Source organism: Sphaeramia orbicularis, chromosome 17 (genome assembly GCF_902148855.1).
Source record: "Sphaeramia orbicularis chromosome 17, fSphaOr1.1, whole genome shotgun sequence".
NCBI classification, from domain to species: Eukaryota; Metazoa; Chordata; class Actinopteri; order Kurtiformes; family Apogonidae; genus Sphaeramia; species Sphaeramia orbicularis.
The window spans coordinates 41,288,253-41,311,523 of NC_043973.1; the positions used below are offsets into that span (position 1 = coordinate 41,288,253).

General features: G+C 34.7%; 1 protein-coding gene across 3 annotated transcripts in view; it reads right to left on the reverse strand.

Moving 5' to 3' along the window:
* Positions 1 to 17,081, reverse strand: part of LOC115437052 (sodium channel protein type 4 subunit alpha B-like) — a 67,762-nt gene extending 50,681 nt beyond the window's left edge. For 2 of the 3 annotated variants that reach the window (XM_030160128.1, XM_030160126.1), the window contains exons 1-7: positions 16,728 to 17,081; positions 8,687 to 8,993; positions 6,491 to 6,609; positions 5,288 to 5,377; positions 3,313 to 3,441; positions 360 to 451; positions 39 to 281 (exon numbers count right to left, since the gene is read on the reverse strand). In XM_030160128.1, coding sequence (XP_030015988.1) covers positions 39 to 281; positions 360 to 451; positions 3,313 to 3,441; positions 5,288 to 5,377; positions 6,491 to 6,609; positions 8,687 to 8,953 — 940 coding nt within the window. In that variant the 5' untranslated portion in view covers positions 8,954 to 8,993; positions 16,728 to 17,081. The remainder of the gene's footprint in view (positions 1 to 38; positions 282 to 359; positions 452 to 3,312; positions 3,442 to 5,287; positions 5,378 to 6,490; positions 6,610 to 8,686; positions 8,994 to 16,727) is intronic. The other variant, XM_030160127.1, reaches the window with a different exon arrangement.
* Positions 17,082 to 23,271: the final 6,190 nt, after the last annotated feature.

A 23,271-nucleotide genomic window follows, 5' to 3' on the forward strand; every position in this document is an offset into this window, starting at 1 on the left:
TGTGCTTATTTGTCCACAGTGTCCGCTTTTGGACTGACCTTCGCTGCTGAGAAAGTCTGCGCTGGAGCTCCAGGTTCTGTTGTTGCAGATGAAGGATGTGTTGGGGTTGTAGGAGGAGTTGATACAGTGTGCAATGCTGCGGACACACTTCTGTCGCAGGAGTCCCATGAAGAGCTGGAGGCCGATGAGGGCGAACACGCTGAGACAGAAGACGGTCAGGATCATCACGTCTGCCAGCTTCCTCACAGACTGGATCAGAGCGCCTACAATGGTCTTCAGACCTGGACACAGGACCCAGATGGTTTAGAATGGATCACATATTACTGACATGAGGACATGGCGTCTGATTGGCTTCTCACCTGGGATGACGGAGATGGTTTTTAGGGCTCGTAGTACTCTGAAGGTTCTTAATGCCGACACGTTTCCGAGGTCCACAAATTCTGTCAAATACCTGAAATATGAGCAAGAAAATGCATCAAAACAAGAAGTATTATATTTAGACATACATATAAAACGTATTGTGCTGTTTTACATGTAAAATAATACTTAGACATCCACTAAATGTCTGCATGTTAAGTCCTTTATTCAGAATTTACAGGTGGTGCACTACAAATTAATCCTTGTAGGCCATCTTTACATTAAAGCTAAAGCTAATTCTGTTCTTTTTTTATTAAACAAAACAAGTTGAAAAAATAGAAGTTACCATTGCAAGTTTCTCCAAACCATAGATATGTGCAGTCGCAGAAAAAATTATTAGACCACCCTTGTTTTCTTCCATTTCTTGTTCATTTTAATGCCGGGTACAACTAAAGGTACATTTGTTTGGACAAATATAATGATAACAACATAAATAGCTCATAAAAGTTCAATTTCAGAGCTGATATCTATTCATTTTCCATGGTTTTCTTGATAATAACCAAAATCACTTCAGTTTTTACATCAATATCTATGGCATTGTACTGACAAAAACAGTGCTTTTAGGCATTCCATGTTTTCTTTTCTGTCTGTTTTAGTCACATGATACACACAGGAGTTAGTACTTGAATGCATAACCATTGTTTTTGATGACTTTTGATGGTCTAATAATTTTTTTGTGCGACTGTATAATCTTAAGGTAATTTACCAGGATCCACTTCTATTTTGTCTTTCTTTGATGGGCAGGAGGTGTTCAATGGCATATATATCAACTGCAAAACTTTGTTACCCGATTCTTTGGTAGTTTTTTGGCATCATCATGGGCCGTCCCTCATTACCTTTCAGCATACTGTAATTGAAGTGCTCCCAGACAAAACAAGAAGTCTATCCATCTCTGTACCTATGGTGCAGATTTGGTCTAATCACAGGTGTTTTCACATGGGTTAAGTAGATGATTGACAGCTGTAATTACCAATCACTGTCAGATGTAACTCTACTGCTCTCTGGGTCGACACAAAAGCTTGGAAAAGTGTTCTCTCTTTTCCACAGTGGTGAGAAACATAATCAGGTAAATCTATATTCACATGTAGTCTTTGCATTTGGGTAAAGAAGATAAAGCTGCAGAAGGAAGGTCTGCATTTTAATTATAGCTTTGTTTGCATGAAACATACCCTGGATTCTAAACCTGACCATAAAAATCATTAGTATGTAAATAAGTAAGTTTTATTTATAGAGCACTTTTCACAGACAGGGGGTCACAAAGTGCTTTACAGTGCAAGATACAGTTGAAAGCAATTAAAAATACAGAATAAAATACAGTTTTAAAATCCAATTAAAATACAGTTAAAATGCCATAAGTACATAAAGTGCAGTCAATTTGTAGCAGCCCTGAGTCATTTGGATTTAAAATGCCTGCATGAACAATAGTGTCTTAAGGTGTTTTTTAAAAGTCTCAACAGAGTCCATGGAACGTAGGCGTACGGGGAGATCCTTCCAGAGACATGGTGCCACAGCTTTAAAAGATCTGTCACCCGTGTGCTAAAACAAGTGCAAGGGACCACCATTAGTTACAAATAAGTCTAATTTCTGAGACACAACTAAAATGCACAATGACCAGATGAAATATAATGTTTATATATATGATCTAAGAATGGCATGACACAAATTTTGGATTCTGAAATATTGACCTTAAAGGGGTCATATTTTGCTAAACGCACTTTTATTAGTCTTTGATTCATTTATTTGTGTATTTGGACCCTAATAGTTCAAAAAGTTTGACTTTGAACCCTCCCTCCAGGTGCTGCAAAGCTATCTTTATATTCATTTAGGCAAAAATCAAGTGGATTTCTCCAACCTGTTTTAATTCCTACTGAATTTGTTACGTTTTGTAACTAGTTACGTCACAACATTTGCACATATAAGGTCAAGACTTCTGACGAACATTTCTCCGAGTACGCTGCAATTGTTAGCAGCAGCAGCGGTTGTAGTAAAAACTGAAAATATGTCCAGACTTCTAGCTAATTACCTTAAATGTTCAGTTGTTGATTGTATTAACGAACACAAGAGGCTGAACGGGACAGAAAGCACGATCAACATGAAGTGGTTCATTTGCATTTAAAGGGCCAGCGCTAAAAACAACCTTTCTGGCGTCAGTACACAGAAATAGGGTTGAAGATGGACCTGTGGAGTTGAATTAATGAAGAATTCAGACCCAAGCATAACATTTACAGTTCATGTAGACCACAGGGAAATGTTTTAAAATGCATAATTCCATTTAAAAAACCTAAATATCACTCCTTTAAGACATATTATGGCAACATTTTAGTCTGGCAAATAGTTTATTTTTTAACAGTATGTGCACATTATAAAAGGTTTGTAAGTCTTAATAATGTAGATGTATAGACACTTCTATAGCGGGATATTTTGAAGGATTACAGCTGTGTTTTACTAAGTTGTAATTCATATACTGTATATTAATAAATACTGTAGTTTAATAAAACAAAACACTTCTGGGCATACATTGCACTCCGAATATGTATGAATTAGCCTATTGAATGATGACAAATCAATGGAACATTGAATACTGGAGGTAAAAAGGGCATGTAGTGTCACTACGCCCGGGCGAAGCATTGTTATCTCAGTGTTGTCAAACAAAGCACATGTCCTATCAGGATGATTGGACTCACATCACGAGGTCACCTGTCTAATCTGCCACCTGCATCACAGCAAGTGAGTGACACACACATCTCTGACCTCCATAATAGGCTTAGAGCTCATTTCAGATCTCAGCTGAGGACGACTGGAAACGGTCACTTTGACATTAATGAAAAACACTGACAGAGGAGCACTCGGTTTTTGCATGTCATATTAAACAAATGATGTAGCACAGTTACTCACGCCATGACAATCACAGTGAAGTCCAGCCAGTTCCATGGGTCTCTTAAGAAGGTGAACGGCACTATACAGAATCCTCTCGCAAATATCTTTATTGCTGATTCAAAGGTATAAATGCCAGTGAACGTATACCTGTAAAATAAAAGAAGATAGAAGTGGAGTTAGTATTTAGCCCAGTGTTTACAAGAACTCCAGTTTAAATGCACGTTGAGAAGAAACTTAAAAATGGCATTATAAGATGGAGAACATCAAGTATCATGCATTAAATATATCATTTATCGTTCCATGTCTATATTACCAACATTTGAAAACTGAAGTATGTTCATGCAGTAAAAATACAGAATGAGAACATGTACTGAATATACAAGTTCAAACTCAATTTAAAAAATACCAACTTAAATTAGATTAATACTGAAACTGTAGTAAGATTTATTGCACTGTGTTACTTTCAGCAGTTTATGAAGTTGTCAGATCTTTTACATTAGTGAAAATATGAACACCCCAATGCAGAAATACAAGTTCTACATTTCAAATCTGAAGTAAAATGAATATTAGTAAAAACACTTAAAATTTAGAAAAGTATGCACAGTAAAAAATGACCGTAGAATTAACACCAAAATTTGTAATAGTACAACATTAAAAAAACTGTAAGTGAAAATACAATGCAAAGTTGTTTATTTGAAAAGATTTTTGTGTTAACGATTAAATCAAATATAGCTGTAGTTTTTAAAGGAAGAGTATGTTAACAAAAATAGATTTGTATATAGAAATTATGTATTTCTATTGTTTTGAGAAAATAAAACAATCAATTGAAAAACAATGTGGTGCCATTTAAACTGAGAGACTGAGAATGCTGAAATAACAGTCTATTCTCTTTTTTTTTTTTTTTTTTTTTTTTATAAAGTAATAAAAAAGTAAATTTAACATTTTAAACATGTAAATACCAAAATCCAATGTTAAATATGCATGTTTAAAATGTTAAATCTACGTGTTACTCCATAAATATGTTCACGGTTTGATGTGTTTTTTACAGTATTGTGCTGGTAACCACAGCTGGCAGTTTTTTTCTGTAAAAAGAGGATTTTTTTTACAGTGTAGAATGGCTTCATTTCAGGTAATAATTATTGATGCATTTATAAATTCATAGTAAGTGCCGCAGCTGATAAAAGCAGTGTTTATTTCATGACTGTAAACACTGTCTGGTAACTCTACTACTTAATCTTGACTGACAGGCTTCACAATCTAAGTGGGTTTTACATTCACAAAATACAATTCATATGGTCAGTGAAAATGCTGACCCACTTTTCCAGAAATTAAGTGAGCTGTATTATGTTGGTAATAACCTTTAAACGTTATTAGTTGTTGTTTTGTTTTGTTTTTTTTATTTTACGCTGATAACATGAATCAACAACCTAACAAGGAACTTAAGATATTTGTAATAAATGTAATGGAGTAAGCACAGTGTTTCTTCCAAATGTAGTGGAGTAGAATAAGAAAACATAAATACTCAAGTAAAGTACAAGTATTATTTACTAGATTTTTTTATTTAGTTGATTCTGGTCTGCTTTAAGTGCTTCTGTATGTGCTGTGGTCATGTTTTTATACTGTTAAATATTATAAATTTACATTTAAAGTTGCAAAACTGAAAAAAAAAATAAAAGTCTGCACAACCAGCATGATGCACTTTAAAGACTGAAAGCTGTGATCCACTGATGGCAACAATTTATCATTCACATCATGCAAAGCACAGTAATTCTGAAGTTTAAATGTCCGTTTCCATTTTATATTACATGCTCTTTTTTACATCCTTATGTTGCGCCCATTAAATATTACATGCATTGTGTACTTACTCATCACATGATTCTTCACTCATCACTGACAAAGCAACAAACCCAGCAGAGGTCCATATTAGAAGACGGCAAATGTAACTTTCAGCCACAGTTTAGAATGAAACATCTTTAATGCAGCGTTTACTTACTCCAGGTACTTGGTCCATGGAGCCGGATCCGACATGGCCATGAAGAAACAGTTGGTCAGTATAGTGCACATTATGAACAGGCTAAACAATGTGGAGAAGGGTTAAGGAAAAGTTCTTGTAAAAGTTTAAAGTTACACAGTCACAGATGGATGAGTCAACAATGTGGTAAAATAAAGCATAATAACATTCCTTATAATCCTATGGAATATATCCATTAGGATAAACCATGACTGTGTGTGCCAACAGCATTATAACTTAAAGAAGATTATAGAAAATGTAAGTAAATTCCATTTAACATTAAATCAGGGGAGTGATATTATTGTATCCTACAGAAACAAAAGCATAAGAGAATGTGTCAACTTCTGACTGTGGGAGATATAAACAAAAATAAATGTGGATCCTGAAAGATGTTCATAGACAAAAAGCAGCAAAGCATCGCTAGACCAGAGTAATTTGGATTAAATTATTGTCAATACAGGATATGGTAGTATAACATTACAAAGTGATGCAGGTCATTGCTAGTGTGACTTATTGTCATTTGCCAGAGCAGAGAAATGAGAACAAATCATTAGTTTTCAACAGATGTTTGGATCAATAATGTGTTTGTAAACTACAGCATGAAGTTAGAAGCAGAAGAAAGATTCCCTCCATGTAAAGTAGGAATGGGCTGTCTGAGAACTAATAGGGAGCCATCACATGATGTAAAATCTCCTTGCTCTTATTTCATTTCAGAGATTAAAAGAGGGATATGAGGGGATTTGGTTTGCGATGCCAGAGAGGACCATTACAAAGCTGTTTCAAAAATGGGACTATGGAAAAATCCAATAGAAACCTGCAGGGGGAATCGGTAAATATTAGAAATTGGCTTATCTGCCAGTGTGACATGCAAGGAGTGGCTTCTAAACTTTTTTTTTTGGTGAATATTAATATTTCATTAGGGCAGTTTACAGGGTTTGTCTTTACCATGCTGTTTGAATTAAAGATTTGTTGTTTTGTGAAATAATATAAGCTTTTCACAGTAGGTTTGTAGTATCACTTTCATTATATCCTGATCTTATACAGTGTAAAATATCCTCCATCTTTATCTTTTACACTTTCCCCTGAATGTTACGTGACCCATAACAGGTAATGTATTCCAACAGCAAAAAAACAACCATGTTTGTGCCATGGGAAACACAAAGGCTTAACAATCAGAAAGGATATGAATGGACTAAAACTTTAATGGCAATTGTTCTGATGAAGTGAAACGGAGTAAATATGTAAAGTGCAGATGTGGCACTGAATCTGAAGATGGCCTTCCCTTTGTTAAGTACTATAAAAGTCTGCAAAAAAACAGAAAAAGAAGATATTTTAGTAAGAAAAACATCTTTCAAGAATTATTCCTGAATACAATCCTCATTATTGACCTATTTTCATTAATATTCTTTCCAAACTGTTCAGTTTCGTTGAGCAGCTGCAGCAGGTCAGTGCTTTCCTTATGGCAGCTGTGTTGCATCTACAATTCTGTCTAACATCTGTCTACGTTAACCTTCCACTATAAGCACTTTTGCCTCCAAGAAAGCCACGCACATAAACACAACGAACGAGGCCAGTTCAGATAATGGAGGCAACTCCAAAGCTGCTGAACCTTTCCCCAACAGATGTGGCATTTATTTAAATATTTTTCGTCTTTGGATAATCCTCCCATCCAACAGCGCATCACATGCCAAAACAAAGAGACCCTGAGAATGGCTGCCACGTCCTTTTTCATCTCTCCATAAGCGGCCCATTAATGGGTGGCAGCAGCATGATCTACCGACTCTGCAAATCAAAACTTGATAATCCTATTTCTGTCCAAAAGAGATCTAAAGAGATGCAGCCATACCAGTTTGGTCTCAGATAGTGGCTCTAACACAACACTGGATCTGTTCAGAGGATACATCTCTGATATGGACGATCACAACCATGTCCACACGACAGTTTCATTGATCATTTAATATGTAGACTGTGTAACAGCAAAACAGGCATACACTGAATCTGAGAATAGAATAGAATAGAATAGAATAGAATAGAATAGATCTGTATTGTCACTGTCACAGACACAATGAAAATCAGTCTAGCAGTTTGGTTTTGTTTAGCAGCAAAAACACTTAAAAAGACTATAAAATATCACACAAAATATCACACAAAGTACTGAAAATGTGCAAAAAGCTACAGGATAAAATATTATATACTATATATATATATATATATATATATTATATACATACGCTACTAAATTACTACAAAAACTACTGAAATATACAAAAGCTACCTCTATACTACAAATTACAAATATGTATGTATATAATTACAATGGCCCTCATGTTTATTCTAGATAAATTAATATTACTCTTATTTTTTTGCAGAAAAAGATAAGTTACAATCATGCTTTTCCTAATCTCTTGAATTTTTGATTTGAAAAACTGCAATAACAAATATTGCTGTTTTCTCTGATCTATTACTCAGATGAAAATTACTATTTGCCACTGCCCTTACGCATGTGAGCTGGTGCCATGAAGGTGTTTTTTGTTTTTAATATATATTTTTGTTACTCAAGTTATCCAAAAACAAATCATACTTTTCAAATATTAACTTCTTTGTAACTCCACAGTATTTGCAGATGCAGAGACTTCTATTTGACACCTGTATTGTATTTATGTAAAAGTTAAGAGAACATACAAACTTCAATAGCAATAGATCCATTTATCCATGACTGTTGAAAAAGAAATTGCAACATATTAAATGATAGGGTTTTCATTTTAACATACCACCTATTGTGGTCAATATACCCTCACTGTAAAAGGAGAATGTATACATAAGCAAGAAGTAAAACTGGCTACTGACAATTGACCTTTGATGGTGATGACCTAGTGCAGGGGTGTCCAATCCTGGTTCTCGAGGGCTGGTATCCTGCATGTTTTAGATGTTTCCCTCTTCCAACATACCTGACGGTCGTTGTCAGGCTTCTGCAGAGCTTGATGATAGGCTTATCATTTGAATCAGGTGTATTGGAAGAGGGATGCATCTAAAACATGCAGGATACCGGCCCTCGAGGACAAGGATTGGACACGCGTGACCTAGTGTTTAAAAACCTTTGCACTTCTGTGCTAGGCAGGCAGCAGCAAACAAGACTCTGGAAGTGTGGTCTGTTGTCTCAATATATCTTTGCATATGTAAAAATATACTTGTTTTAACTCCGATTCAATGACTGTTGTGTTTTAATTGAAGTTGTGTTCAGAGTGCTGCAAACTTCCATGACATTATAACAACCACTTCACGAGCAAAAATAGAAACTATAGAAAGGACCAGTTATTTGCAGCTGATATGAAAACACAGACCGTCACTAGTGACCAAACTCACACACAGATGAACTCTTACCCTCTGGTTCTTGAAGTAGAATGGATCGATGTCTTCCAGCGGGACACCGATAAGCTCAGGAGGGATGTCACCAAAAATGCGTGGCAGTTGCTTCCCTGCCTCAAGGTCGGCCCTGGGTTTTGGTGGCTCTGCGTTTTTTTGAGCCTCCTCGCAATCCTTGGCCTTTTTGGGCTGCTCCTCCGCAATCCGCTGCTCCAGGGCAGCCAGGGATTCGCGAGTGAACCGCCGCAAGCCATCAGGACCCGTTGGTAACAGCATGGCTGCCATCTTTTCATCCTGATTCACCTGTACTAGAATTTACTTACAGCTTTTAGATGGAGAAATGAAGAAGAGGCGAAAGAAGGGGAGAGAAAATAGGTCATTTAATATGATTAGGCAGACTTTTTACATGTTCATGTTACATGTAATCAAGGAGTGAGATGTTTTCTAGATTTCCTATGTTGTTTTTACCAGATTTTAATTTGTCTTTGTTTTTATGATGGTTGTATTTTGTTGTTCTTAGCCCGCTTTGCACCCGGTGTTATCACTCTTTTTACTTATTTATTCCCTTGTTTTATGACTCGTGTACGGCACTTTGGCCAACTGTGAAGTTCTTAAAGTATTTTATAAATAGAGTTGGTATGGTATGGTATGGTATGGTATGTTCAGCTTCATTCAATGCAAACCTTAGATTACCCTCCAAAAAGTAACATCAACAAAAACACTAAGGGACCATAAATGCCTTAACACAACTGTAAAATATCCTGATTTTTTTGTTTTTTTTAGAATATAAATGACCATTTCAATGTTATTACAAACTAGAACATACACACAAGAACAGAGATATTGGTTCTTTAGGAGTTCTCGTAGCTTCTTCTTGACACATCATCTGAATACAACTTTTTTCTTGTGCTGTCTGACAACTGTTGTGTGATTGGTCTGAAATTTTAAGCGGCTGTGGTTTATGTGGAGATCTGCACTTGACTTTCTCATGATGTATGAAATGTCTTGACTAGAACTACCTTTGTTTTTGTTCTTGCCACCTTGAAAAAAACAAACAAATTCCCTTGTTCTTGCAGTCCAGACCTTCACTCTGCATTTCTTACTTACACACAATATAACATATTTTTGTCCAAAAACTTAGCCATACGCAACTCACTGTGTCAGTGTGTTTTAACTTCAAACACAGCAGGAAAATGTTTTTAGCTTAAAGAGAAGAAAAAAAAACTCACTCACCGAATACTAAGTTTCTGCTCTTTTTTCTATTACCTTAGATAAGACAAATAATATTTGCATCTACTATTTGTTGGATTCCAAAAACACAGGATAAGTTGTTGATACCCTTGTGCGAACATGTACAAGAGTTCATTGGTGAACGCCAAGGTTACACTGACTAAAGATGCAAAACATACTACTACTAATAACAGCACAGTTATAATAATATGAAGAATGGAATTAATTGACATATAATTACAAACTAAACTTGTTTGTTGTCTTGCTATCTTTGTTGTCTGACAAATAAAGTTAGCAACTAGCATTCAATGCACAGATCTATAGACTAAGGATATTAAACTTGCTGCTACTACAACTCATAAATAGCAATAATGGTATGAAAAACAAAATAATAATAAAAAACATGGTTGTCTTAAGTACTAGTATCTCTGTGTGTTGTTGGCAGATAAAATTAGCAACTAGCATTCATTGCAAAGTTATATAATGCTTGAGAGAATATATTACTATTAATAGCATAATAATCATAATATATAAAATGAAATAATAAAACATAATAACTAATCATGAACAGATAAGTTGTCAATGAAAGATTTAATGTTTGCAGTTGTCTGCATAGCTTCTTTCACTGAAAAGTGGCAAATAGATATAAACCAGACTGAATAATACAGAAATTAAAACTGAAATGCTAATCTTGCCATCTGCACAATATACAATATCTAGATTTGACATTTAAGCAATATCAAGTATATGATATAATTAATATGCCAGTGTTGTGTCTCATTTGAACATCCAAAAAAACATGAGACTATTGGGTCAGTACTGTAATTAAGTTTGCTAAAAACAAAACTAAGTTGGAAATAGTATCTATTTATTTATGTAATTTATGTATTTCTTTAAGGACAAAGCCCTGTATCCAGTAATATGTAAATACACTGGCCTGTTTGTTGATGCTGGAGGATATAAACATGTTTTCCATCTCAAACCCTGTATGACTTTAATGTGTAAAGCTGGATTTAAATTCTGGATTCAAAGATGGTGCTGAGGGACACGAGACACGAAGAGATGTAAATTCTTTACCCTTAGCGCTGACCACTGACTTCCTGTTATCCAACTGCCTCTGTCAAACTAGGGCAGCCATAGTTTTGAGTGGAGAGAGGGATTAAGTCCACAGTCTGTATCTCTGACCAGGGTTTTCACCAACGGCTGCACATCTTTTGCCGTTTGCCTCAAAATTGGCAGAAAATGCATCAACCTCTGAATAAATTCAAGACCCTGATATGTTTGTATATTTTTAGGACTTTAAACTCCTGTAGGGGTTTTGGAAGTTTCTTTATCATCTTAAAAGTTACACAATTTTAAGTCACACAAATAACTAACGCAAGTGACAATAAAAAACTGTGACACTGGTCTGATAAATTGGTTGTTCCTTGTTATTCCTTTAAAGTCCTCAAAGCTCTTGTATTTTTCAACTTTGCAAACTAAATAAGATCAGATTTTTGTTGAGATGCAGAAATATGTTTTCATTAATTCAATAAAGGTGATGTTTTGTATCAAATAAAACTTAATTTGTTTGAAATACTACCTGTATTTGTCATAAATCTTATGAAACACATTTACTTGTTTTTTGTTGGCAAACTCTGCTCATCTGGGGTAAAACACAAAGCATAAAGACCATTTGCACATAATCTGATTAAGGACTAAAGCCACTATCTAAATAAAGAAAATACTAATGGCCTATGGCCTTTTCACTACCAACATTTTAGCCACAGTGACGAACTCTGATATTTTAATAAGTAAAAAAGCTTCCCAAAGGCAGGATTATGTCTCTGTGCTCCCCTTTTGAAAGAGAAACACCATTGTAGCCTTTGCACATTGACTAAGCTGTGAGTTTTCCATCTCCTCCTGTCCTGAAATGCATTGATCCCTTCACACGTCCAGCCAGACGCTAGTTATCTGCTTTCACTTGATCTGCTTATTTGGCCCAGGTTGATCTCAGATGAGCTTCTCTCATACACTGAATCCAGTGCTTTCTCATTTGCCATCACAATAAATAGGTTAAGGTCTATTTTCAACGTCATAAAGAAGATAAACGGGCACAGAATTGATGTTCTGACAGGATGTGTCAGATAAACGCAGGAAGTCACAGTTCTTTGACTCTAACAGTTAACAATAAGTAAAAGAAAGTCATGGTGGAGTAGACACTCAAACTGATGAGCATTATGAAATTAAAACACATCAAGATAAGAATGGCTGCTAACATGCAATAAAGTGACAGAATTACAGTGGAGGAGTGTTTTAGTTGAATGAATTTTAATTCCCATGGTGGCCAGATGTCACATGGTGCAAATTATTATTATGAGATTCAAAGTGGACAGGAGCCATGAAAATTTGGTCACGAATATGACCCAACAAATACAGCCAGCCTCATCCTCTGCACTGCTGCTGCTGTATACTTTAATGAATGAAAGTATGAAGAATTTATCAAATTATGGTAACATATGCTTAGATGTGGAGGTTTTTGCAGGTTTAATATGACGTGTAATGTCCCAGTGATAAAGATTTTGTTGTAGAATATTTAAATGCATTGATTAGCTTTAGAGAATTGATTAATTTGTTAAATAGTTTGACAATATCTGAAATGTAACACTATCTTTAGTATTCTATCTATCTTATTACCACAAAACAGCCATTTGGACTCAACTTAATTCTTCTAATCAGGGCATATTTATATAGTAAATATTTACATGATTATATTTCACATGTACACTGTAGCCCATTAAGTTGGAATAAAATATTTTTACCTCATCTTATGAAATTACTGTGACAATGTGATGTATTCTTGGAAGATAAAGTGTAACTGGACTCAGTGCACCTGGTCAAAGTTGATTAATGATATAAGATAATAGGAATAAAAAGATGAATGTGTCTGAAAACAAAAATATTCCGACTTTAGGGGCAACTTTGTATCAACATCACTTTATGTGTGTGTGGTAGGGCTGTGAATATAACTACATTAGATCCTTTTTCTTAAAGATGTAAGTGTTTAAAAGAGGACAGATACATATGTACATCTCTCTCTTGTGCTTAAGCAAAGAATATAACCAAGTACAAAAATGCATTAGTTTATGTACTGTCTGACTAATGTATGCACCTAAAAGAAACAAAAATAAAACAATGTGAAATGCATGTGAAATGACAGCAAGATGTTGAGCTGAGGATGAGCATAAATAGGGCAAAACAGGAACATTTTCATATGTGTACATAAAAACCCAGTGCAACTTTTGTGGCAGTTCCCAAACTAATTTTTCTCAAGATTTCACTTTTCTTATGTGATTTATCATCATTTCATATGATATCTGCTGTGCTTTTGCATTTTTTCAGTTAAAATCATGCATTTTCCTATATTTAATTTACTGATCATGTAGATGTTCATAAAAGCTCTGATTAAAGTTAAGGGTTATTATAACAGAAACAGACAAAACTGAAGAAAAAGTGACTTTTTCAACTGAGCATAAAAACAAGTGTCTCCATCCACTGTCACTGATCCAACTCCATGGGATTTACTGGTGAATCAATGTTGTAGAAGGTGACGGCGTTTCCACTTTCACTAAAGAGCCTCTGAACGTCCACATGGGTCATATCTGATGACCATGAAAAGATGATAAACTGTATTTTACACCAATTATTTACATGTATTGATAAGAATAGTGATTGACAGGTGTAAATATTTCAGATTTTGGTCTGCAGTGGCTGTTTGCGTCTTTATGGGTTAAGGTCAGTTAATGTAAATGAGCACATGAACATGATGAATGTTTTCAAACTGCATTAAAGTAATGTAGTAGTGGTAATATACAGGCTTATTGAGGGGACGTTTCAGGTAAGAATCAAAGCAAACTAATCATTCATCATCCATACAACAGGTTTGGACTTGTAAATTGTGTTTCTACCTGAAAGAAAATAAAAAATTAAAAAATGGTGTCAAATCCTCCAAAAATGCACATATTTAGCAAGAAATTACCTTTAGTGTTCTTTCATGTTGTCCACTGTGATACGTCCTAAATCATCACTTATCACTGTAACTTATAACATCTACAGATTGTGCTTTTTACAGTTCGTGACCATTTGAAATTATGTCTATACTATCTCAAATAAAATACTGCTTCAACTCAGCATCGTCTATCTGTAAAGAATGATTAAATTATTAGTTGCATTACAGTGTGTAGTTACATCTTCATCATCCACACTCAACAAAATGTTTTATCTCTATATGTATTTAAATTAACTTATATTTTTTGACAACATTAACAGGAAATAAATATCTGTACTCAGACACAGTGAGGTTTTATTCCAAATATGTGTAAGGATCATTTGCAGTGCAGAGTGATAAGTCCAGTTTTAGCTAATTTTATCATTCCAAATGCATTTTTATTCTGTTTTTCAAGCATTAACTTTCTTTAAGCAAATTTCTCTAACATCCAAAGAACCAAATAAGGTTGTAATTCATCTTTCTTGTAAATATCATGTGTTACTGATATACACTTCTCCTTTACAAACACCATGAAGGAACGAAGTGACCTACTATCCATTAAAAAGTTCAAATTTCAAGAGGATTATTTATGTAAACATTTTTTTAATATAAATGTTTCTGCAATCAAAACATATCTCTGACATTTTTTGATTGATTGATGATTAAAGTTTTGTTCTTTGTTGGATTTAAGGGGTCAAATCCTTAAGAGGGTTATTTCAGGATAGGATGACAGCACACGCATTTCAGTCGTTGTTCACTCATAGTGGCTGATGATACACTTCTAAACCAGAGGATTTACTGAGGGCCATCTCTATTCAGGTTTATACAAAATATGACTGAATGGTGTTTCAAGTACGCGCTTAAGTATACTAATAAATATTCACTTCAGATTACATTAAAGCTCCTCTTTTCCTCATTCATTTCATGCTGCCTGGCAAAATTAAGTGATTTTTTTTAGAGCTGGTGTCAATAAATTAATTAGTATTCATTTGTAAATACTTCAACTTTAGCTATAGCTAGATTCAAATTACACGACTTCATCCTTGGCATGCCTTTATTCACATTTTTTTGATTTAGTTTTTGAATTCTCTCTTTATTAAGTCGTACCTCTGAAATGTTGCTAATTGTGCTGTTACTTACTGTTACCTTTTTAATCTCAGTGACATATTTTCTCTTTAAATAATCAAAAAAGTAAATAATAAATAACCTGTGTCATCACTTGTCATACTTGTAAAATAAAGTACATTGTGTACAGCATTGCATTTAGCTTCAATGGGTCATGTTGCATGTCTACTGCCCATTCACAGCATCAAACTGCAATCCTAGGTACGCAACACTGAACTGATGACCTACTTCTTTTGCAAAAACCTTTCAATGTAATTGCATCAGATAGCTTAAAGGTTACAGTAGGTATAGACCTATAAAATGAGAATGATGACATTATTATCATTGTGAGAGTAAATGAATGAGCCCTCGTTTTCTGACCTGTTCATATACGTTGGTTATTTGAATCCTACATGAACTACAAACTTTAACCTATGTCCCACTCTTGTAAATATTAACTTACGCTTTACATATCATTTTGTAATGTGTCATCATTACTATTTGACAGATGAGGAGGGAAAATGTAAAAAAATTTCCTCCCTGTTTGGTGTTAACATCAAATTTCAGCACAGTTACACACAAAGAGAGTGGTGTCCTAGATGTAAGTGTGTAAAGCGCTACCATGTAAATCTGGACACAACGTCAGATCTGCATTCAGTTTAAAGTAATTTTTTCAGTCATTAAGTCTCATTTTATAATTTAGCAGATAATCTAAAACAAAAACTGAAATAGATTTTAATGTGATGACAAAATTTACCATCATCCAAACAAAACGTACAACTTTCTTCCAAATATTTACTCTAAATATTTAAACTTTTGTGCTGTTGCCACATAAATGCATATTTAAAATAAATAAAAATTAGTGATACTCATGTATGAATCTCTTTGCCATCATCCAAACCAAATTTACCATATTATTCCAAAAGTTTATTGTTTTAAAAGCCTTATGGTCTCTTTTGCTGCCACATAAAAGCATATTTAAAAAAAAAGTGACACTCATGTATGAATCTATTTGCCACCATACAAACAAAATGTACCACATTATTCCAAATATTAATTGCTTTCAAAGTTTTATGCTTTCTGTTGCTGCCACATAAATGCATATCTATAAATAAATAAATAGTGATACTTATGTATGAATCTCATTGCCACCATCCGAACAAAGTGTACCATATTATTCCAAATATTAATTGTTATAAAAGTTTTATGCTCTCTGTTGCTGCCACATGAATGCATATTTAAAAATAAATAAATAAATAAAGAGTGACACTCATGTATGAATCTCTTTGCCACCATCCAAACAAAATGTACCATATTATTCCAAATATTAATTGTTTTAAAAGTTTTATGCTCTCTGTTGCTGCCACATGAATGCATATTTATAAATAAATAAATAAATAAATAAAGAGTGACACTCATGTATGAATCTCTTTGCCACCATCCAAACAAAATGTACCATATTATTCCAAATATTAATTGTTTTAAAAGTTTTATGCTCTCTGTTGCTGCCACATAAATGCATATTTAAAAATAAATAAATAAATAAATAGTGATAGTCATGTATGAATCTCTTTGCCACCATCCAAATAAAATGTACCATATTATTTCAAACATTCATTGTTTTAAAAGTTTTATGCTCTGTGTTACTGCCATATAAAAGCATATTTTTGCAATAAATTAAATATTAGTGATACTCACGTACGAAACTGTGAGATTTACAGCATAATTTCCATGTTTCAGAAGAAGGAAATGCAATACCCTCCGTGCAAAATCCATGTCTTCTATTCCTCAGATCTTATTCCGCTTCATATAATGGACTCAAACTCCACTCCACAGGACACACAATCCACACTTTCACGGTCACGAGAGACTTTTCAGACAAACGCGCGCGCTCTGATCACCTTCGGTCGGACATTTTGAACTTGCCACAGGTGCGATGGAGCGGTGGTCCTCAGACTTCCCATTGGAGACTCTTCCGTATTCACCCCAGAGAGGAAAGGTCCCAAACAGCGGAGGATGCTGCGCTGTCAGCATCTGCGCACAGCCGTACCTCCATTTGCCCTTGAGCAAGAGCACGAGGGAGGGAGGATGCCAGTGGACCACAGAGGATTACTGCAGCTATAGGTGCCCCGTGCAAAACAAGGCTGCATGTGTGCAAAAGAGGAGAGTTTTCCAACATCACCACGTGGAAAAAACTTAACTGTGAAAGTGAACGAGTGAGAGCAGTGGTGGAGAATGAACTAATGAGATGGGAAACAACCAACAGGAGTTTACAACTACAGACCCTGTTTATACTATCGACCTGTTTACATGTTCACTCACACCAGTGGGTCCCAACCTTGTTTGGCTCCTGACCCCCTTTTCTAAGTGTTTTTATTACATATTGAGTCATCCAGAAAAGCACAATACAGTCATTGTTTTTGTTTTTATATACCCAAACTTGACCCGAGACATTCAAAACAGAGACATTTTTTTTGCTAAAATTAATTTGTTTTTGATCATGTAATAGTTTGCTATATTATGTTGCAAATAAAGGTTAATTTTAGATGACATTTAATCTATATAATGTATATTATTATGGACGGAGGCAGAAAAGCCAGGTGTAGATTACTGCACTAAGTGAGGATTTTATTCTCCTTGGTCAGGATATGTACAGTCAGTCCAGCTTGGATTTACAAGGCTGATAATTAATACTGAACAAACAAGAACTCAAACTATGAATTATGAAAGAGCTGCAGCATCTGAAACCGACCATAATGAACATTTGAAAGATAAACAGAACCACAGTGGTTCAGTTTCAGCTTCACAGTTTATCATGTCTTTTATGTAATGTGATTGTCTCTCTCAAATCACCATATATTTTTATTAGTAATATATATATATACATATATATATATATATATATATATATATATATATATATATATATATATATATATTTATATATATTTTTTTTTTTTTTTTTTTTGTCCATTACTAGAAATTTCAGGCAACCCCACATGAGGTCCTAACCCCAAGGTTGAAAAACACTGAGTTACACAGACAGAACTGCACCGCTTACATTTGCACTGTCTTTGTATATTTTTGCACTGTTTTTATAATCTGCATTATGATGTAAATTTACTCTGTGTCTTAACCCATAAAGACCCAGTGCTACTACTTTTGTGGCAGTTCCCAAATGAATTTTTCTCTATTTCTAACTTTCTTAACTGATTTATCACCATTTTTTTTTTATATTATCCTCTGTATTTTGCTTTTTTTTTTTTTTTTTTTTTATTGTAAATCATGTATTTTCCTATATTTAATGCACAGATCATGTAGATGTTCATGAAACCTCAGAGTGAATACAGACTTGATTATATCAAAACAGAGAAAAATGAAGAAAAAGTTATTTTTTCAGCACAGGTATTGCTAACTGAGCATAAAAACAAGTGTCTCCATCCACTGTCATTGATCCAACTCCATGGGTTTTACTGGTGAATCAATGTTGTAGAAGATGACGCTGTTTCCATGGTAACTACGGAGCCTCTGAACATCCAAATGGGTCATATCTGATGACCATGAAAAGATGACAAACTGCATTTTACATCAGTTATTTACATGGATTGACAGGATTAGTGGATCAACAGATATTAAACAGTTTAGATCAGTAGACGGTTTGTGTCACCGGTAGCTGTTTGGGTCTTTATGCATTAAATTAAATTTTATTTATCTATTTCTTCAGTCCTTTGTCGATTATAGTTATGTTCTGTGCTTATAATTATAGTTTTCTATGTTCTTTGCTGCACCTTTATAGAGGACTGAACCTGCCATATTGAAAAATATACACAGAAATATAAAAAATGGCTTGATAAATTCATCCATTTGCCAATACATGATAAAAAATTTTTTTTAAAAGTATTCTTTTATGAAGTTATCTGTAAAATGTGACAAAACTTTTTATTTATATTGTCATTTCTAACCGTTTGAATTTAATTTTGTGTTGAAAACCCTAGTTATTTGCTTGAACATTTTATTTTCCGTACCATTGCTGATTTATTTATTTTACTTTTTTGTCCTTATTTATATTTTTCCTTCTTTAATTTTTATCCTTGCATTTATTTTTGTGTTGTTTTCTCTTTACATTTTCTTTATCTGTGGGCTTTAGAGATACACAATTTCAGTCTTCTGTACATATGGCAAAACTGACAATACAGCTGACTTTGGCTTGATCTTGTTCTGTTGCTTTTAATCTTTTTATCTTTATCTATTTATTCTTGTGTTTTTATAAATGTTTGACTTCCTGTGGACAGCAAATTAAGGATTTCATTGTACAGGTAACATGTTTCCTCACCGTGGATATGACAAAAAAAACGCTTTAAATCTTAAAACTTTGAAAAATTTGCAAAAAAATGCTGGTTCAGTTTAATCTTAGGGCAAAATAAGGATGTGTTCTGCATCTATCAGGCATCCATGATTACTATTTTTAAGTTTTGTCTCCAGATACATTTCTATTTGGTGCCTTAGGTTGGTTTTCATCATTGATTGAAGTAGATGTCAGCAACAATTAAGTACATTTTACATCATGGCATTAAAAACCTGCAGAGGAAAGGTTCAACCAGATGCAATTTTGGTTTAACTCTCAAAAATTAATCCTGTTATGGTAAAATCTGCTCAAGCGATCAGGATATAGTCATGTTTTACTTTTCTAGATCTATACTTCTACAGCATCATAGCAAGAAATGTCTGGACCTCAAAGCATTGAAAAATACACACAAAGGTATTAACTTATAAACATTTTTAGTCTGTCTTTGCAGGTGTGGCCCACATACCATATTGGAGTCTGACTGCGCCCTCTTGTGGCTCAGAAAGGCTTAAGCCACAGTGTCACATCATCTTTACCCATATATCACCCCCTGCTGTCTCCACCAACATAAAGATGGATTTCTCTTAATTTACATGGACTGATTAACTCTGCATTACATGTGATTTTATGAAACTATTTGTTATATTGTATTTATATATTAAAATAACACAGAGATTTGGTTCCAGTGTGCTTTGCTGGTGGTTGAATTGTTAAACTACATGGAAATGCAGCAAAATCAGTACAACTGAAAAAAACTGTACACATTCATAACAAATGGTGTAAATATATATGTAGGTCTTCATCATTTAAATAAATATAATTCACCTTTACTGTATTTCATACTGATGCATTCAAAGTTATCATGTCCTCAGTGCAGACAAGTGTGTTTCCACTTCAACTACTTATGTTAGAGATGAGGCTGAACATGCCTCTAATAATACATTTAAATGAGATTAAACTACAGCTATTGCTATTATTTTATTATTTTTTCTTTTAATTGTGTGTTGCTGAAGTAATTTTCACTATGTTAATATTGTACTTTATTATCTTTACTCCTGCATTAAGCCCATTTTACTTTTTACCTTTTTTTTTAACGTTGCATACTACTGAGGAAGAAAATTTGTGATTTGAGAATGCAGATGGCACCCTTTTTGTTTGAGAGAACAGAAGGCAACCTTTTGTTTCATGTTCCCTGCCGAGCTAACCTCTTTAGCATTAACCATTGATGTTTTGATTATATGTTAAGATGCCTCCACCAGGTCTGAGAAACCTATCCTCCCTTCCCTCGGTGTGAACCCCCCCCTTCCTGGAGTGCAACCCCCCTCCCCTTTCCCCTGAATGTAAATTCTCTTGTCTTCTTCCTAAAGTACAACCCCCTTTTTCTTTATTACTTTGTTGGTCTTTTGTTTTCTATTGACTGCTTTGAAGTAACTGTATAAATACCATCTGAAAACATAGATTCGGGGGCAGACTACTGAAACAGACTCTGTCTGCATGGTACTCTCACCGTGCTCCGGAACACTAAATAAAGCTACATTCATTGCAGCAAACTTTGAACCACGTCCTGTGATTTTTCTTCAACAAATGGTGCCGTGACCCGGATGGCAACAGACCTTCTGGAGTTCCAGAGAAGAAGAAATTTTAAGTAAGTTTGCTGTGTGAGTGTGGACAGAGGTTTTTGTTAATGTTTTGCTCTGTTATTGTTATCCTGTGTATGTCTAGGAATGCTTGTATTTTCATAATTTACATGGTGTTGAAAGTTACTTGCATCGTCCTGCCGTAGATCCAATTCGCTCTTTTATCGGTTTAACATCTCAGGTAAACATAGAGAACAGAAATTGGCCAATGTGCATAGACCCTTGGGCAAGGACCTAGTGTCTGGGACACAAGAGAGATAGGTCCGCAGTGTCTGGGACACTGTTACGAAAGTGTCTTGGAAGACACTGTAAGGCAAGTGTCTGGGACACTGCTAGGTAAATAGGCCTATACAGGACTGGTAGGAAGAAGTGGGGATGATTCGCTCTCCCAGGGATGATTCGCTCTCCCAAAACTTAGTGGCAGATTTCTCCCTCGAGGAATAAGTGCGGATGATTCGCTCTCCCAACACTTAGTGGCAGATTTGTCACTTGAGGTATATCTCCTAAGTAGAATGTTGATTAGAGGGATTGGTAAAGTGATTTGTGGGATAGAGAAAGTGTAAAGAAAAGTTGTTTTGGTGTTGGGAGGGATCTTACAGAAAGGCAATGGGAAGTTATTTTAGAAGAAAGCCAGGGAAAGAGTTAACCAGTCCTGTCAAGTACATGTACGAAAACTATGGTGCCAGTAGCGTTAAATTTGTTGCAACATGGGTTGAATTAACTGCAAATGATGGTCTGTTGAGATCTCCCCAAAGTGGGACATTTGATCGAACCAGATTAGAAATTTAAAGGAGAAATTAAGTTTCTGTACAGATAAATTAGCACTTTAATTCTCTCAGATTTTGGACAAATGAAGGTAAATGGCATCATGCAGAATCCCAAATAGCTTCACTTACTGATCAAAATAACAAATTAATGGCCCAAATTGGGAAAAAAATAAATGAATAAATAACACAACGCAGATAAAAACTAAATTGAACAGTGTCAACTCAAAACTCAAAACGCTATATCCTATCAAAGAGCTAAAAGAATCCAGTGATGACACTAGTGATGAAACCAATATTGATGATTTCCTTTTGAGTGTCCAAAAATCTAAGGTGAATAATCAAGGAGAATAAAGGTGGGATACAGTTAAGAAAGATAGAAAATTAAAGAAGACAGACAGACACACAGACAGACAGACAGGTAGGTAGGTAGGTAGGTAGGTAGGTAGGTAGGTAGGTAGGTAGGTAGGTAGGTAGATAGGTAGATAGATAGATAGATAGATAGATAGATAGATAGATAGATAGATAGATAGATAGATAGATAGATAGATAGATAGATAGATAGATAGATAGATAGATAGATAGATAGATAGATAGATAGATAGATAGATAGATAGATAGATAGATAGATAGATAGATAGATAGATAGATAGATAGATAGATAGATAGATAGATAGATAGATAGATCAAAGGAAAGATGATAACCCTTGGGCGCTTTATGAAAAAGTCATGATAACAACAAGAGAGAATTGTAGTCTATCACAATATCAAATTGATGATCTTCCACCTGGTTTTTCTTTTTAAAAAAAAAGTGTTTTGTGAGTAGTCTACAACCAAAAGTTTAAAGAAAAGGTATAGTTAACTGTTGGATGGACAGGAAAATCAATGTCAGAACTGTTAGAAATAACTTAACATCATTGGGACAATACTGCACAAAGAGAATATAAAATGTGAGAAATGCTAATGTTTGCCCAAGTGTCTCACTGTACAGGCAGAGCAACCAGAGGGAAAACAATGGCAGAAGTAATGGCAGCAGGGAAGGTGGGGACGAGACACGTTTCACACTTGGGACAAAGCAACCTTTCACCCTTCTCAAACAAAGGGTGTGATAATTTCTTCTATTGTGGTGAACCAGACCACTGAGTGAGAAACTGCCCACACCAAACATCTCAACCCCAGACAAACCTGCCTATGGCACCTCCAGCAAGCATTCAAATGGAAAACCATCAAACCCCACACTCATAAAGCTGTTAGGAAAGAAACCAAAGTGAAACAGAGATAAATGTGATCCAAGCTCCTTTAATTAAATTGGAAAAACCAGATCAGGAATCTCATCTATTGGTAGATGTTTATGGAAAATCTACATCATTCCTAGTAGAAACAGGAGCTTCACTTTCAACCTTAAAACCAACAGAATCCACTAATCTAAAATCATCTAAAGAAACTGAAAGAGCTGTGGGGGTTGAAGGTATTTCTATGTGCCAATCTTTATCTGA